The 16,094-nt window shown below is 36.1% G+C and overlaps 1 protein-coding gene across 3 annotated transcripts in view; it reads left to right on the top strand.

Moving 5' to 3' along the window:
- The window catches only part of FOXN3 (forkhead box N3), a 177,493-nt gene extending 161,656 nt beyond the window's left edge, over window positions 1-15,837 (top strand). For all 3 annotated transcript variants that reach the window (XM_032232809.1, XM_032232800.1, XM_032232816.1), the window contains one exon: window positions 8,559-15,837. In XM_032232809.1, coding sequence (XP_032088700.1) covers window positions 8,559-9,126 — 568 coding nt within the window. In that variant the 3' untranslated portion in view covers window positions 9,127-15,837. The remainder of the gene's footprint in view (window positions 1-8,558) is intronic.
- The last annotated feature ends 257 nt before the right edge of the window (window positions 15,838-16,094 follow it).

Raw genomic sequence — 16,094 nt, 5'->3', positions numbered from 1 at the left:
TGCCAGAAGCCCTGATTAAAGGCCGAGTGCTCCAGCCTCGCCCTCTAAGGAAGGGGGCAGCAGCTGAGGCTACATTGTGTCTCTCCAGCTGAGGTTCATTGGATGACACCCTCCCCTCCCCCAATGAGCCTGGGTTACTTACCTCTTATTGCAGATTTTGTCAAGAGCACTCAAAGGCTGCCCAAAATTCACTCTGGAATTTTGGGGTTGGAAAGCGGAGGGAAGCTCCGTATTTGTAGGCATCAGCTGCACCTGCTTCCTGCTCCCCACTTGTAGTTACTTCCTTTGGAGCCTTCCTGACGCTGACGACAGCCTCTGAAAAGTGCTATTTGATCTCCCCTCACTCTTCCTCCTCAGATCTAACATCTCTTTCCTCCCCCTACCACCCCCCTCTCTCACACACACACACACATACACACACACTTCAAAGGACATAGTTTCTGGTCCCATACATCCTTATTGCAATTTTCTGAACCTTTCCTATTTCTCTAATTGCTTCTTAAAGTATGAGGACAGGACTGAATATAGTACCTGCAATATGACCTGTCCAAAGTAGAATAAAATAAAATTTCAGGTTAATTGGAAACCATACTTCTGTCAGTGTTTATGTTTTCATGCATATACTGTCTGCCTGCCTGAAAAGAATACCAGACTTAGTCTCATACATATTAGAGTTCATAGGATAGAAGTTGAAAGATAAGGAAGGAGTGAAAATAAATGAGCAAAACTGAATGCATAGAAAGTAGAATAGATGAGATAAACTTTTATAAATTATATTTCCATTGCTCAGAAGCTGGCAAATATACAATTTCAGTTTTTCAATAGGAATATTTCCCTGCATGTGCTTTACTAGGTAGGACCATATAATCATTCTTGATTGATTAGGTGCAATCTACTTATTTCAATTTCTAGTGACTGCATCGATTTTCTCCTCAATTATCTATCCATAACCCAGTCTTTCAGATCTTCCAACAGTGTACTCATTGCCACTGAAACTGACTCAGTTCATTTACTGCTAGTTGTCCTCTTCTCTTTCATTTCACTATTCCCAGTAATAGAGCCTTCTCCAGAGAACTAGATCTTCACATGTGGCCAGAATAGGATAATTTGAGCCTGCTCATTTGGGCCTTGAATAAGAACTCTGAGTAGGTTTCTTTTCTTGGTCATTCACAGGAGTCTTAAGAGGCTTTGCCAACTCCAAAATTCAACAGTGTCAATACTCTTCCTATCCTGTTTCTTCAGCATCTAGCTTTCACTTCCATAGGGATGGCTTGTCCAATTCTGTTATTTGTGGGAGTAGGTGCACCACAGCATTTGAATATCTTTTCTAAGGTCTCCATGGCTGCTCTTTCAAATGCTAGTTTTATCTGTTGTTTCTTTGCTGTTGATGGTTGACCTAAAAGACAGAAACAATCCATCACTCCAGTATTATCATTGCCAATTCTAAAGCTGGTTGTTTTACCTATTGTCATTAGTATATCTGCTTTATATTTAATTTTAATACTATTTCTTCCCATTGTTGTTTAATTTTTATTATTAAAACGTGCAGTGCAGATCCTTTGCATTTTTGTCTATTAAAGAAGGTAGTGTCATAAGCTTAGCACAGGTTTGATGTTTCTTTTTCCAGTTTTAAAACCACATTAATTTTCTTCCAAACCAGCTTCCTCTAATATACAGTTCATTTAGCATATAGATTGAACAAATAAGAGGATAGTATACAGCCTTGTCCATCACTTCACTAACATGAAGCCAATCACCATGTTTTGCCCATACACTGGTATTGTGATTCAGGCTCAAAAATTACATCAATTATGACAGCACAATAAAAATGCCTATGTGCAAAAAAAATTGTAGGATAATTTTCATTCTATGATGACTTTTTCCTAAGAAAAAGCTAAGTATAGCAACTTATGTATTTGTTTAAGGCATTTTATAGAAAAAAAAATCTTACCATAGCTTAAGAAATAGAAATGTAGAAAACTGATGGCAGTTGTATATCTCCTCTTTAAGCAGCCAGCACTATAGATCCAGCACTTCTAAAAAAATATTCATTCTCCAACCTTCCATTTTTAGTAAAATTTGTTAAGAAAGTGGTCAGATTACACTTCTATGATCCCTAGAGAAAACAAGTTATCTGGACTCTGTTCAATCAAGATTTACACCGGGACATAGTATGGATATATCATTTGTTGCACTTGTGGATGAGATGACCTCTGATAGAACATGGACAGAGTGTGTACTTTCCAAAAGATGCCCTAAGTAAATTACGAGCCTCGTGACAAAGTTCAAAAGAAATCCAGTCATTTATTAGGAGCAACATTTTGGCATTATCTTCTGCTGCGGAGCCAAATCTGATTTCCACTTAATGGCATCTGAACTTTACCCCTGTATCTCTCCTCCCTTCTGTCTGTGTCATAAATCACATCCACCAACAAGGTGCTGTAGCAGGCTATGAACTTGCGCATTTCACATGCCAGCTGTAGAAATATGAGACCTGACTCTGGCCAAAGATATGCATGGCATTCTCTCTTTTCTCTCTTTTCTATGTCAACTTGATAATAGTCATGGAAACACTTTGCAAGTTGACACAGAGTGCTGTAATCTCTCAGTTCTTTTTATCTCTCTTTTGATATTATTAGCAAGTTTGATCTAGTGATTAAGACACCAGGCCAGGAAACAGGTTACTATGAGTTAAAATCCTTCCTTAGCCATGAAAGCCAACTGGGTTTACCTTGGGCCAGTCACTCTCTCACACAGCCCAACTCATTCCAAGGAGTGTTGTGGGGAAAATAGGACAAAGGTATGTTGGATACTTTCACCACCTTGAGTTATTTGCAAAAATAATAAAGGCAAGACCCAAATAAATAAATATTTAAAATACCATCAATCATGGTATCTTTCTGGATTGCCTATAGAATTAAGAATTGGGACTCCATATTCTAGTGGTTCTTTCTGTGGCCAGTTCTAGTCAGTATTGGCAGGAAAGAGAGTCTGAAGCCGAGGCTCCTGTTGTGTATGATCCTACAGGGCTTATTGCTCTCCCTTTTGCTGTTTAACATCTGTGCAAAGCCATTGGATGAGGAACTCCCATCAGATTGGAGTGACTACTGTCATTAGTATGCTGATGATACCAATTGTACATCTCAGTCTCAATTCAGCCAAGTTGTGCTCTTAAGTTCTTGTACCAGTGCTTGGAAGTAATTGTACAATTCAAGGATTTTCCTGGACTCATAGTTCCTGCTAGAGGAATAGGAAGACCACATATATTCATCTTGAGTACCAGTTGCACTGATTTATGGACTGGGAGGTCTGTGGACAGTTACTTATATACTTATATACTTTATCAGCTTATATCCATATCTGGTGGTTCTTTTATCATGAGGAAGTGTGCAGTATATCCTGTGTGGCACTGTTCTTGAAGTTCACTAGGAAGCTGCAGAATGCAGGAACATACAAGTACAGGTAGTCCTCAATATACAACCATAATTAAACCCAGAATTGAGCCCATCCTGTCATTAAACAAAATGCCCACATGATCACCTTGCTCAACAATCACATTCCTGGCTCTTCCTATTGTGATTACCCAGAGCACAGAGAAATGTTGATAGATCACATGGCACAGTTGAACATAGCAACATATTCTGGTTTACTCTTCAAGTCTTCTTGGCAGAATTGTGTTAAAGTTTTTATCTTTCATTATGGCTGAATCGTTTGAAAAAATATATTGTCCTAGATTCAAGAAGGTACTTATTTTCAGGGATTAATCATGTGGTTTACATGCAGATAATCAGAATTCATTGGTAAGCATTTTAAATAGAGGGATCTGGTAGATGTGGTGAAGATCTCTGATATCTTGGCAAATCACTGCTAGCAAGTAGAACTGAGAATTGGAAGATACCTGGGCAAGAGAATTTCCCCAAGGAGGCCCATTACCAGTCCTCTCAATTACTTGGCTTTCCTCTCCCCCTCCCCCAATACCCATCTCAGCCTTTTGATATATATTGATTGATTGATTGATTGATAGATAGATAGATAGATAGATAGATAGATAGATAGATAGATAGATAGATAGATAGATATTAGGATACTTGCTTTCACTAGTTACCAGCATGGATTGTGTGTGTGTGTGTGTCTTTGTGTATTGCATCTTTTTGAGTGGCTAAGCATTTCTGGACTTCTGCAAACATATTTGGAGGTTAATTTTACGTGCTATTGTATGTGATGTTTTGTTGATATTCTCATATCCATATTGCTGATGATCATGTCTTTTATTTCATTACTGTGGCATGTTTAAGTCTATTATAAACTATTTGTGGTTTTGGGATATGGGTGATGTGAAAATACATGTAATAAATAAATATTGAAGGTGCCATTGCAAAATGGCTGCCATGGAAGAGTATGAGTAGTCAGGAACTTGGACATACGTCTCCAAGTTCTCTTGTAATTTTCATTTCCAGTTCACTTTTGTCCTCGTTCATGGCAAGTGGGCATGTTTCCAAACATAGCTCTGGGATGTAACAGACGCCCACCCACCCACCCACCCATACTGGGTTCAAAGGCATTTTTCAAAATAACAGTTAAACTTTTTTTGTTAAATATTTTTTCTAAACTATACTCATGGCGTAGGAAGCCTGGGAAACACTAGTGAAGGTGTCTGTTGAGCACATTAGTTCCCACAAGCCCAGCATTTGCATTTCAGAGTGACCTCATTTGGGAAAGCTTTTAGGCTTTTAGGCAGCTTTTCCTATAAATGCATTTCATCTGTTGAACACACTGGGGGGTGGGGGAGGCTTCTATGCACTCACAAAAAGGCAAGAACGCTCCCGTTGCTTATTTTTGTGGATGTGCAAAGATCTGGTTTCAAAAGACAAAATGATATTCAGTGCCTGCATGGATGCACATATAGCACCTATTGGGGAAGATCTTAGCCTCTATGTGTCTTTTTCCGAGGTCATGCAGTGGCAGCTGCTCATAGTTACTTTTAAGGTATTCCCAACAGATGGTATGTGTGTCCCTTTGCATGCTTTAAATCTATTTTGCTTCTCATTCAGGATCTATTATTTATTCTTCCAGAACCTTGCATAAAGGTTTGTTTTCCTCAATGCACTGTCTTTTTTTTTTTTTGATTAAAATACAATTTGTATTTGAGGGGGTATTTTAAGCATATCCATTCAAATAGGTTTGTTAAAATAAAAATACGTGCCATGCAGTACAATTTCTCACCCCTTATCCCCTGCCTTTTTAGTTTTTGCCTTTTGGAACAAAACCTTTATTGCTAATACCCTGTTTCCCCCAAAATAAGACCTCCCTAGATAATAAGGCCAATTGGGATTTTGCGCACATGCACTAAAATAAGCCCTTTCCCGAAAATACAGCAACATAGCAGCAGCCATGAGGTGACCACACTCAAAAATAATAAGACTCGGAAAATAAGGCCAACTGCTTATTTCAGGGGTCAAAAGAAGGGCATTTGCTTCTTTTGAATCCTGAGATATGCAGCATATCAGTGGATAAGAAAATGTTCAATGTCATTATTAACTCAAACAAACAGATTTTAAAGCATAATATGAAAAGGATACATACCAAGCAATGATGGCCATACCCAAATCTCTTGTAAGTTGCCAACAGAGATACCCCAAGAGCAGCTAGTTTCCATGGTACCCAGTGCCAGGTTCTGTGCAGAAGCTCACAACAAACAATCCCAATATTTTTATCAAAACCTGGCACCATATCTTCATGACCTTGGCTATGGTCATGAGACTGCAAGATCTGATCCTGGCAAATGACTCTGGCATGGGAACTGAAAGTCTGAGATTTTCACAAATTGACAACCAAGTGAAGATTCTCCCTCCTTTTTCTGTATTCAACAAGCAAAAGTGAAAAAACAAGCAGGTTGACTCAGAACGAGCTCTAAACCTTTAGACTTTTCTTTATATGAAGGAGATATCAAAATATGTCACTAAAATCTTCAAACTTAAGAATCATCTTCCGCAACCCTACTACAACATGCAGGCTCTTGATTGAACCACACACCCCATCTTTATGCAAACTAATGAAAAGGAAGCATTTTTTTTTCATAAACTGGTATAATCTGTTAACAATTTTCTCAAAATGTCAATGTTTTATCTTAAAACATTTTTTTTAATTTAAATATTTAAAAACATTTTTTTAAATCTCTTCATTTTGCTTTCTCTTTAAAACCTCACTAAATGGTTTTAAGGGAATGCCAATAAAATTCTCCACTGTACCACCTTGCTTTGAATGTATACATGAATGACTTCCTTTAAGTATTTGGCATCATTTAATCTTAGTTCTTGCACTGGTGATGCTGCCTCATTGTAAATGCAGCTGACTTCCTGCACAATCATGAATGACATTGCATTTAGCTATTATTAACTGAAGGAGATTCACCTTTGTCTTTTTTCACACGCTGAGATCGGCATAATTTATCATCCATAGATGCTAAGTTTCCTTTATATAAACCAGGAGTTTTAGAGAAACTTTTCATACGATTTTAGAGTTTAGCCATTTGTAATTGAATAGGAGCTTTTTCTTAAATTGCACCAGGACTATAAATAGAACAATATTTGAAGAAGCAGGGTTTTCCCCCCTATGGCCAGTTATTATACTACTAGACAATCCATGATCTGTTGGGTCGTTGTTTCAGAGATACCTAATACCTGCAAAACCTCACATATTGTCCTGACCCTTGTTGTGCCATTCTTGTGCACAATCTCCCTGACACATGTTGTGCCCCTTGTATGCTGTCTTTCACCCTTCCTAATCTGCAGGATGCCTCTCATACACTTTTTCCAATCCACATGGTGTCTCTTATATGCACTCTACTCCTTATGTACTCAGTATGTTAATTGAAATTAAATGCACATCTAGTAATTTTGCTTTCTGACATACTAAAAATCAGAAGTTCTTTGCAACTTTTAAATGACCTCTGATGGCTCTTTTTAAAGTAGTGGTGTCAAACTCACAGCCCATGGGCCAGATGCGTCACACGCTGCCATGCTCATTCCCCGTTTAGCAAAGGAGATAAAAGTCATACATCACGTAACGATGACATAAGTTTGACACCCTTAGTCTAAAGTGTTGCAAAATTATATGCAGTCCTGGTCCTTGGGCTTAATACAACTATATTGGAACAAATGCTTGGATTTCAAGATTGTTAATTCTATATGTACAACTGCATTAGGTTTTGAATGGTAGAAAATAACAATAATGATTGAAACAGCTAGTCTAATGTTTATCCAGTCTTGCTCTACAGCTTATAGCAATAACTCATATAGGATAGATGCAGCTGTGAATTACCCAACTGCAGCCTTAAGTAACACTCACCATAATAATGAAGCTTAAAGTAACTCCTCTTCAATGAAGTATCATTGAAATACCTTGTATTTTTAGCTCTCCGGTGATTACCTACAGTATATAATCTACTCAGCATTGATAATCAAGTATGGCAGACTTAAGGGCACCTGTAAATCATAGTCATCATGTTATTAAAATGTCACAACAAGAATGTATTCCTCCCCCATGCATTACAGCAGCATTCTTTTGAATTAAAATGAAATTCTCAAAATGAATTATTCTGCATTTTTAATTATCATTTTGTATGATAGTGTATTCAGTGGTAGAAAAACAGTTTTGTCTAGAGATGCTATTATCACTAATACCTATAACCATCAATAATGAAATTTTAGGAGATGCAAATTTTGCATAGAATTTTCAGCTTTTGTGTAAGTTTAAAGTTAGGTCCAATAGTAGAGGCATGGTCTGGGTACCATCTGTTAGGGGGTATCATTTGGTGAAAAGAAAGTTTTATATCATGGCACCTGTCCTGTGGAACAACATTCCCTTGGTGTTTAAGGACTTGTCCCAACTCTACTGCCTTTCATAAGACCTTGAAACCCTGGTTTTGCCATTGAATCTGGAATCCTGGATGTGTGGCTAAGTTGACATTGTTGATTAAATTTTCTCAATTGCTCTAGATGCTATTTATAATTTTATTATCTAGTGTTTATCTTGTTTTTAAGTGTGATTAGATGCTTGGATCATGCATCTAAGATAGATAGCTGAATAAATAAATTAAAAAACGAACTCCTTTTATCCTAACAGTCAAACAGGTTCATAAAATTATTCTTTATCTCCATTCATTACTTCATTATACATGAAAATCAAAATGAATTTAAATAGGACTTTGTTCTATCTTAGTCTGCTCAGTTAAATCTATAATTCTTCAAATGATTTGACTTTTTTGAAAAGCGGATTAAATCTTATGCGCCTAATGATAATAATTATCTATTTTGCCCTCAGCAGGCCATCCAGAATTAATAGCTCATTGCTACTGGCAGAGTTAATGACTCTGCTCTCCTTAAAGTTTTAAGATTCCAACAAATACTAAGGAAAGTGCCTAGCTTACCCATCTCCTTCCAGCATTTTGATGTCTGCGTTACTTGCTTGCTTTTTGTTGTCACAAAAAATACAGCTTTTCAGAAGAGTTTGACTATGCTTCTTTCTCTCTCTCTCTCTCTTTCTCTTTCTCTTTTCAGGAATGGAATAGCAAATTGCCGAATGAGGACAGATAGCGAGCAGTCGTGTGGTTCTCCATTGGTGAGTGGTGACCCAAAGGAGGATCATAACTATAGCAGTGCCAAATCTTCCAACCATAGGAGCACATCACCCACTAGTGATTCTGTTTCCTCTTCTTCTGCTGATGATCATTATGAATTTGTCGCAAAAGGCAACCGGGACAGTAGTGAGAGCAGCGAGGTCAACTTCCATAGCCACGAGAGCCATAGTGAGGCAGAAGATGAGAGCAAACGGCAAAACCGAAAAGAGACCAAGGATTTTGTAGCTGATAGCGGGGTCCCCTCTCAGCACAAAAAACGTCAGCATTTATTGAAGGCGAAAAAAGTACCAAGTGACACACTGCCTCTTAAAAAGAGACGCACGGAGAAACCCCCTGAGAGTGATGATGAGGAGATGAAAGAAGCTGCTGGGTCACTCCTGCATTTGGCAGGAATTCGATCTTGTTTGAACAACATCACCAATCGGACGGCAAAGGGACAGAAAGAGCAAAAGGACATGGCGAAAAATGAGAACAAATCCATTGACTGAACTTATAAAACAATTTTGTTTCAGCACGTCAGGTGAATTCTAATGATTTGTGGCAATATCAGAAAATATTTTCTTCAGTTTTTTTTTCTTCTCCCATTTTTTTCCTTTTTTTTCTTTCCCCCCTTTTTGAACCCAAAATATTTGTGTTGTATTTTTTTAAAGGAGATTGAAGCCATAGAACTCATACTGATACTCATCTAATTTTACAAAAGCTTTTCATTACACGAAGACAAAAATAAGTAAAAGCCAAAATTGCCATTGCTTTCTCCAGTTCTGTCAGAAATGCATGGTTGAATACGCTGTGATAACCACCAGTTAATGTGAGAAGAATAAAAATTGGCACTTGAAAATACATTATATAATGAGAAATTGAATAATATGGTAGACCCAGGCCAGGCTCTTAGAAAAATAATTTAAAAGCCTTATAATTAAATGAGAGAGAGAATGTATGTATGAATTAATGTATGTATGTATGTGTGCATGTTCCATAAATTTGAGGGAAGTCAGAGGCCCATCTTCAGAATCAAGAATAAGATAGTGGCATTTGCTTGCATTTGTGCCATAGAAATCTTGGAATATCCACTAAAACAGCTGCTCATACAGTAATGAATAACTTAAGCTTCATGTACTGTATATGGCTCATAATGTGAAGACTTAATACTTAACTTTTTAAATTATGGAAACTGAAACTGTGTATGCAATGAGTTTCAATAATATAAGGAGAAAAGGGTGGAGGGGGTTGGGGGGATTAGTGATATTCTTTAATCAATTAATTGTCTTCTATATTTAAATTAAAAGAATGTTTTTTTAAAAAGCCATAAGCCTGAAGATTGGCACTGCCTGCAAAAATATTATGGGAAAACAAGCTATGAGTTCTTAACTGCCTGAGTGAAAAGCAATCAAATCTAAAATAAAAATATGAGTAGATATTTAAAGAGGATCAAAATGAGGAAACCTTTTTGATAGGATAAAAAAAATGATCTCATGAGAAGAGCAAAATACATATGCTACAAAACCTGTCATTAGTATTATATTATATTTAAAAAAACAAATATATTTGGTTGGACAAGAAATCCTAATCTTAACTAAAACTCTGTACAGTGCTCCTCAAAACGCTGTACCTGTTAAATAGCCAGGATACATTGTGCAAAAATAACAATATATTTCCAGTTATAACCACTGTAGCCAGATTCACTGATCCTGATTCAAATTGCATGGATATATTTCCGGGAGGGCTCAGGAGTACAAAATAAAACCCCCCCTTTTTAATTCAAAGATAACAAAAGTTCTTGTAAGGTAAATAATGTATTTAGCATGAAGCATGAATTATTTTCATATAAATAGAGAAAAAATAGAGAAAAGGCTATGCCTCTAATTTTTAAGCCAATAGGCTTAGTTTTGGGGTTTTTTTTTTTTTTTTTTTTTTTTGGTTTGTTTTTTATTTTGTTTGGGAAGCAGGTGTTTAAGGTTTAACCTTTTTCAGGGACAAATACTGACTGTTGGGGAACTTATTCTGCAATATTAAAAAATAAACTCATGCTCGGGTAGGGCTTGGATGGTTGAATTATATTGCCTTGTCTGCACATTCAGCCCCCTTCCCCTACTTCTCTGTTTTTTGAAGATGTTGTCCTTTCTTTGTCTTTACATGTATTAACATTACGCAATAATTTTGAGGGCAAAGCAAGTAGTGAGTGTGTATGATTAAGACTCCAGGAAAAGAACTCTGAATTTACTGTATAGATGGGAGAGAGGAAACAATAGACAATTCGGTTTTGGAGAGATTGTAACCAATGAGATACACAGATATGCCAAGAAGGGATACATTTTGAAGGGCTTTCATTTTGTTCACAACTTGACTTGAGTACATGATGGAGAAGCAATTTTGTTATGGCCATACCTGTTTTGCAGTGGTAGTCCCTGTAAATGGACTGTAGAGTTTATAATAAGGCTCCATACCACCACCACCCCAAAAAATACTAGTATAGCCAGCCATAATCTTGACATTATTTTTAAGACTTGTACATTGGGTTCCACATGATTTTTACAGTGATCTTGTCAAGAATCGGATTCTGCAGCTTATAAAATTCCTCTTGAAAATGTGGAGCTACAATCAAACGAACATTCTAGGAAGCCCTCACAAGAATAGTATCAGGAAGGCAACTCTTTCGATTTTAGCTGCTTTACTTTAAATAAATATAGTGTTATAGTAATGGAAGTAGTGATGTTACTGACGATATTTTTAAGGTTTTAGAGATTAAGGTGAGTTGAGAATAGTCAATAGCAAGAAACTGAGAAAGAATTCGAAATATCTTTAGCTGTCATTGAATTATATTCTAGGAACATAGTATCCACTGAAAGATACAAACAGGTTTTAAAATAATGTGTGCCAAATCAGGCTTGAGCTAACAAAGGTTTGAGAGCAAATTTCAACCTCTGCATTGCCTATCAAGACACTTTTTTGTATATTCAAAATTAGAATCCCTATTTCTGCCTTTACCTTCTGAAAGAATTGATATTTGCCTAAAAGCATCAATAATTTTAAGAGTTAATGAAAAGAAACCACATTAGTGAATTAGGAGTTTTCTCTTTATAGAAGAGTGCCATATACATCTTGCCATGGAGTCCTGATGAAATGTAAAATATGTTGTTGCTATGTATTGCAAAGAATAATTATTTCATAGTGAAACTTTTCAGTTGTAGAGTTGATGTTGGAAGGATTCCCAACTCAAATTTTTATTGCTTAGGCCAATGTTTTGACATTTTGAAAATACCAACAATGTAAAAAGAGAACTGAGGTTATATAGTATATTATTATATTGAAATTATATTATCCCAAAATTTTATCCAAAGTAAACCAATTTGTCTACTAAAGTCCACAGAAATGTACAACATGCTTCCAACAGGACTGTATCCCACTGACTGAACATCAATAATTTGAACATGTCAAATAAAAAGTAATGTGCTGTAAATATGTTTAGCTATTGATATACAAAAAGTGATCACAGTTGATATTTTTACAAATAAGGCAAAATTCATTTGAGGTTGCAAGATAAATACCTAGATTTTATTAGAAAGTATGGAAGATTTACTAAGAATTTGCCTTCTCAGTTGTACAGCCACAATCAATACTTTAAAACAAACTCCACAACACTATTCTGTTGTGCCAACTTATCTTTAGTGCCAACTGAAAATAAAAGAGGTGGACCCAGTTAAAACATCAGATACTACTTCTATTCATGGTGAAATCCATCCTCTATGTGTTGAGCCCCATCCTTATTCCTACACTTCAGGCATTTGAAATACGAGAGGGGAATGTTCCTAACTGGGGGATGTAAGCAATAATAAACATCTGTTTGCGTCTTTCTCTGCTCCCACAGAGAGTACTAAAATAATCCAGTAATACTCACAACCCATTGTCATTCAGGCATAATTATTCAAGCTTTTAGGAATTGTAGATGTCACAGCTGCATTCTTCTGTATGAAGGTCTTTAAGTTTAGCACAATCTGAGATATTATCTCTGAAGGCCTTAAGCAAATGGAGCAAGTCCTGTGCTGTATGCATTGTGGCAAAATGCAAGGAGAATGTGTATATGTACTTACAGAACATATACATCTATCTTGTTGTACATCGTTCATTAATGTGTTTGGTAATTGAGGCAGCTTTTATGTCTGCAAATAATTTTTGTAGGAACTGTGGATTGTCAAAATAATGTGTAAGATTTTTTTCCCTATAAATAGTGAATTGTTTACTCCATATTTCTCTTCATAAATGAAAGGGCTTTCTCTGTCCACCAAAGCTTTGTTCTAATAGATGGTTTTAACAGAAGGGAGAAGAAACAACTGTTGTCAATTATCCAGCCCCTTTGTAGTTCCAAATATCATCTCCCACTTTATGCTGAAAAATCCTCCAATTTTCAGAGGCTGCAGCTCTGGCATGGGAGAAATTCATTTTTGTTCCTCTTACTGCTATTGGGACATGTCCTGAACAGTTAGCAGAGGTGGATCCCATTAGTCGGAATAAGATTTGGATTCAAGCCAGCATCAGCTTGGATTGTGATTTAATTCTCAGTAATATTTTTTCATAGCAGACCATTGCAGAATTCTTGTCATCAATCTAGGTTGCCATTAAATTATTTTAATGACAACTTTTACAAACAGTGTTTTAATTCTGAACACTCCAAAGTCTGTAGTTCTTTGGTGACTTCTGAGTACCCGTGTTGTGACTTTTAACATAAACGAGGTTGAACGTAGTTCTGCTGGAATGGAGGTCTGAATCCACAATGAAACCTTAATGAGATGTGATGTGAGGATATCCATATGTCACTCCCTGAAAAAAAATAGACGTGCATCCAAATGATTTAGAAATAAAGTGGGATTAGTAATCTACCGGAACAAATCTTCTGACTTTTAGATCAGCTGTTCAGAATGTGCCAGCTGCAAATCTTTCTTGGAAATTGCTCTCGGGATTGTTCTCCTAGCTGTATTTCTGTATAGCATTGGATAGATGGCAAGTTGAAAACTTTCATGGGTTATTATTAGTGTCTTATGTCACAGAAGAGAATCTGTTTAACTGTATAAACTTGTCAGCAGTTGTTGCCACTTGATTCAGATAATCTGTCTTGGAGAACAGAAGTGATTTGAAAGCCATTTTTCTATGACAAATGGAAATACTTCAACAGAAGCAGTGTGCTGTGTCTTTATACAAGCAGGTTCTTGCTAGTCTCTGTCACCTTCAAAAAGGCATACAGACTATGTAGAGTTGAAGTTGGTTTCAATAAGAAAGTTACCGTGGTGGAATTCGGTTTCCTGGCTACTAAATTATTTTAGGCTAAATGTTAAATGTCCATTCACTGACCAGAGTCAGTCATTCTTTTGGTTGTGTTGTAATTAAGTTTGTGAGTGAATTTCATGACACTGCCTGCAATATATAAAACACTGTTATGCACATAAATGCAGCACTGTGATCTAATTAAATAACTTTATTATTATTTATATGTAATATATGTTAATACTTCAGTATGGAAAGAACCATGCACAACCTCTGACCGTCTGTTTTTCTACTATCAGGAATTTAAAACATAGTTAACCACGTGTATTTTACTTTTCCTATGAATCTATAGCCTTGGTGTAGGATTTTTTTAAGTTGAATTTTATAAGTATTTACTAAATATTCTATGCTATCACATATATGAACATTCTCATACTCATCTTCTTTATACAAACCTCCCTTCTGATTGTAGTTCTAACTGGAAAATTGGGTGGAGAGATGTTGGTAAGCCAGGGATAATTCTTTTTCCAAACTCTTCTTGAATCAAAATGCAAAATTGTAGATGTGAAATTTTTATAAAGCCAACTATGTCTGTGCAATTCTTCACAACTCAGCATGCCAGCACTACTTCACTACCAAAAACTATCTTTGAATTCAATATCTGGTGCTGTATTTTGCTAATATTCAAATTTAAAAATAAATGTTTTAAAACCATTTTTTTCATAGAGCTTCTTAGGCTATTTTTTTTCAATAATAGCATTTGAAACTTATACTTACCTAAAACAAAATTTATTTTTGAACCTATTTGCCAATGATAATGAGGGAATGCCTCTGGTTTTTTTTCCAATTCTGAATGAGAACCACCTGATACCCAGCATCAACAAAGTATACACCAAATACCCAGGGTTAAGCTTTAAAAAAAAAAACAGAAGTCATATCTACCAAACAACCTTTTGATTATGGAAGAGCAGCTAATCCAACTTCTCACCCAAAAGATAATTGATAGAGATTGAATTAGAAAGTAAGAGTTGTGGATTTGCACACATATTTTCCCAATAGATTTGTGTGCAGAAGCTGAAAGGGGAGATTTGGGTTGCTCTGTCCTAATGTCTATTTCTGAGGAAAAGATCTGATGGCTGATATACCTTACAGGTTTGGATTTCTTCTGGCTTGGCTTGACACTGATTTAACTTTTCCCTTCAGTACTACTATTAAGATGAAAATGTTGGTGCTTGGAGTCTGTTTAATACTTTCATTAATGAATTTCAAAATCAATCGATTTAGCCTGGTTTCACTTTTGTATTATACACACTCACTACTTCAGTCTGCCTTGGGGTCAAATGTTGGAAGAGATGGGGTAGGGAATGATTTCTGTGTGTATGAAAAAGCATTATGGATTTGTACATTTTTATACTCTTCTGTAATATTTTTGAAATATTTTTGTTCTGCAGAAAAAAAGTGATGAAGCAATCAAAAGACCAATATATACAATATCAATGCTTTTAGGGGCGGGTCATGAGACCTTCATTGGCCAATAGGTTAATTTAGTACAGCAATAAGCCAATTATGTTGTTTTGTTTTGTTTTCTGATTTTATTCCTCTTTTCCCCGAAAATGCTGTACTAGTTGAATGGAACTGCCAGTTTCTTTAATATAAGTGAGAACTGGATGGGGGACATAAACAGAAATGTTAAGTTGTATTTGTGTTTACCTAAATGAGCAGTCAAAGGCAAGTGCAATCAGCCAGAAATATGGAAAAATGTTGATCTAGAGGCATACTTGCATTTTATGTTTCTTGATGTATAATCATATTGCCAAAGACAAACTCTTATTATCAGTTATTATTGTAAATAACACTCTCCCAAAACCTTCCATAAAGTTCTGTGATGTATTGTCTTCCAGTTGCAATAAAAATTACCGAGTTGCATCAGTTGAATAACTGCAGTTATCAGTGTTGGCTGTTATTTATTTAAAACTGTACAATGCAATACTACTGAAGCAAGTATTTTGCTGTGAGTTAAAAAAAAATAACACCAATTGTAAAGTTGCACTTTCATAAGAAGCTGTCTTCTTTCAGGTAAGACTTCCTCCAGCTTTTTTGGGAGGTGGGGGCACCATTCTTTACTCTGATGGCAGTGGCTCTTATCAAATTAACCTTTTAATTAAAGATTTCAAAGACAGAAGTAGGAATGTTTAGTGTA

This window comes from Thamnophis elegans, chromosome 1 (assembly GCF_009769535.1).
Source record: "Thamnophis elegans isolate rThaEle1 chromosome 1, rThaEle1.pri, whole genome shotgun sequence".
Classification (NCBI taxonomy): Eukaryota; Metazoa; Chordata; class Lepidosauria; order Squamata; family Colubridae; genus Thamnophis; species Thamnophis elegans.
Note: the sequence above shows the minus strand (reverse complement) of the source record. Positions and strands in the feature narration are given on the sequence as shown.